Here is a 2,500-nt window from a genome sequence, read left to right as displayed (position 1 = left end):
TTGAGATCTCGGACGATGATGTTGGGCGTCTCGAACATTATCTGCAGGAGATAAGATAAAGAGATAAGGGAACGGAATGATAAGGAGAGTCTGGAAATAAATGGAGGTAAGAATGAGATAGGGAATGGAATGATAAGGAGAGTCTGGAAATAAATGGAGGTAAGATTGAGATAGGAAATGAAATTGATAAGGAGACAAGGAAATAGGTAAGATTGAGATAAGGGATAAGGAGATAAGGAAAATTGTATGAGATGAGAAAAGATAAGAATAAAAAACAATAATGATAAGTTAAAGCATAAAGAATAGATAGGAAAAGAAGTAAATAAAAAATAAAGGAAGGTAAGAATGAGATACCAGAAGATAAGAAAAAAAAAGAAATTAAATGAGATAAGATGATAAAAAAAAGAAAAGAAAAAGAATAAAATGTTGTAAGAAGGAAATACCAGAAGATAAGAAGAATATATGAAATGATATGAAATAAGAATTAAAGAAAAAAAGAAACGAAAAAATAAATGAGATGCCAGAAGAAGAAGAAGAAAAAAAATAATAATGAGATAAACTGATTAAAAAAATGATAATAATAAAAAGTAAAAATGAGGTATTAGGTTTGATATATGCAAATTAGATGGATTTACGGGATATCATTGGTCTTAATCTACTGGAAATGATAAGAGAGATATGGCTGGCTCGAACGTTATCTAAAGAGGATGAAGAATAAGAGATGGAGAGATAAATAAGAGATAAATGAGATAATAGAGAGAGGCATAAGAGAAAGAAAAAAAAAATACAGATAAATAGACAGATATTTAGATATACAAAATCGATATCTACAACAATAGCTCTAAAATTTTATCAGTTGATAAAATATATCTTGGCATCTCGAACAATGACTGAAAAATCTCAAAGAAAAAAATATATATTAGTAGATAAGGGAAAGGTATTTGGCATCTTGAATTTTATCTATCGGAGATAAAGGATGCGATACCTGGCGTTTCTCATAAAATATTTGTGAAAAGAACTTAAAACGAGATTGGAATATTTCCCATTATCTGTGTAGGAGGAATATTTTTTGAGTAGATAAGATAATATAAAGGATATGTTAAGAATTGGGGTAATATAACAGCCATTTTCATCATCTTCATCTTCATCCTCATCTCAATTTTCGTTTTCATTTTAATCTTCATTCGTATCTTCAGCCTCATCTTAATTTTCATTTTCATTTTAATCTTCATCTACATCTGCATCTTCATTTTCATCTTCATCTCCATCTTCATCATCATCTTTATCTCCATCTTTATCTCCATCATCATCTTCATCATCATTACCATCTCCATCATCTTCATCTCCATCTCCATCTCCATCTTCATCTTCATCTTCATCTTCATCTTCATCTTCATCTTCTTCTTCATCTTCATCTTCATCTTCATCTTCATTTTCATCTCCATCTCCATCTTCATCATCATCATCATCACCGTCAAAAAGATGTTATTGCAAACAAAAAGGATAATAAGAATAAAAATCCCCAAAATCATATTTATTATTAAGACACGATTGGTAATTATGATAGCTTCTATAATATTAAAGAAAGTCATAGTATTAATTACAACAACATTTATAATCTTGATTAAAGCGCAAATGAACTAAGAAAGAAAGAAAATAAAAATGATTATGTATTGATTTTTGTCTCTCTTTCTCTGTCTCTGCCTTTGTCTCTCTCTTTGTCTTTGTCTCTGTCTCTTTCTCTCTCTATGTCTGTCTCTCTCGCTGTCTCTCTCTCTCTCTCTCTTTGTCTGTCTGTCTGTCTCTCTCTCTTTCTCTCTCTCTGCCTCTCCCTCTCTCTGTCTCTTTCTCTCTCTCTCTCTCTCTCTCTCTCTCTCTCTCTCTCTCTCTCTCTCTCTCTCACATATACATAAATACACACACACACATATATATATGTGTGTGTGTGTGTGTATATATATATATATATATATATATATATATATATATATATATATATATATATATATATATATATATATATATATATATATATATATATATATATATATATATATATATTATATATATCATATTACACACACACACACACACACACACACACACACACACACACATATATATATATATATATGTGTGTGTGTGTGTGTGTGTGTGTGTGTGTGTGTGTGTGTGTGTGTGTATGTATGTATATATATATATATATATATATATATATATATATATATATATATATATATATACATATACATACACATACACACACACACACACACACACACACACACACACACACACACACACATATATATATATATATATATATGTGTGTGTGTGTGTGTGTGTGTGTGTGTGTGTGTGTGTGTGTGTGTGTGTGTGTGTGTGTGTGTGTGTGTGGGTTATGTATATGTGTATATATTGTGAATAGGAAAAAAGTATAACAAAATATGAATAAATAAATGAAAATAAAATAAAATGTGTCAATTTATATTTACGGCTT

At 29.5% G+C, this 2,500-nt stretch overlaps 1 protein-coding gene across 1 annotated transcript in view; it reads right to left on the bottom strand.

The window, feature by feature from the left end:
- Positions 1 to 2,500, bottom strand: part of LOC119587876 (delta-sarcoglycan-like) — a gene marked incomplete in the record, with an annotated part of 29,572 nt that overhangs the window by 2,441 nt on the left and 24,631 nt on the right. The window contains 1 exon segment of the mRNA XM_037936583.1: positions 1 to 41. This exon segment is cut by the window's left edge and continues 46 nt beyond it. Within this exon segment, the coding sequence (XP_037792511.1) occupies positions 1 to 41 (41 nt within the window).

The sequence above is a fragment of the Penaeus monodon genome, chromosome 3, assembly GCF_015228065.2.
Source record: "Penaeus monodon isolate SGIC_2016 chromosome 3, NSTDA_Pmon_1, whole genome shotgun sequence".
In the NCBI taxonomy this organism is placed as follows: Eukaryota; Metazoa; Arthropoda; class Malacostraca; order Decapoda; family Penaeidae; genus Penaeus; species Penaeus monodon.
The sequence above is the reverse complement of the archived record's forward strand: the minus strand, read 5'-3'. Positions and strand labels throughout refer to the sequence as shown.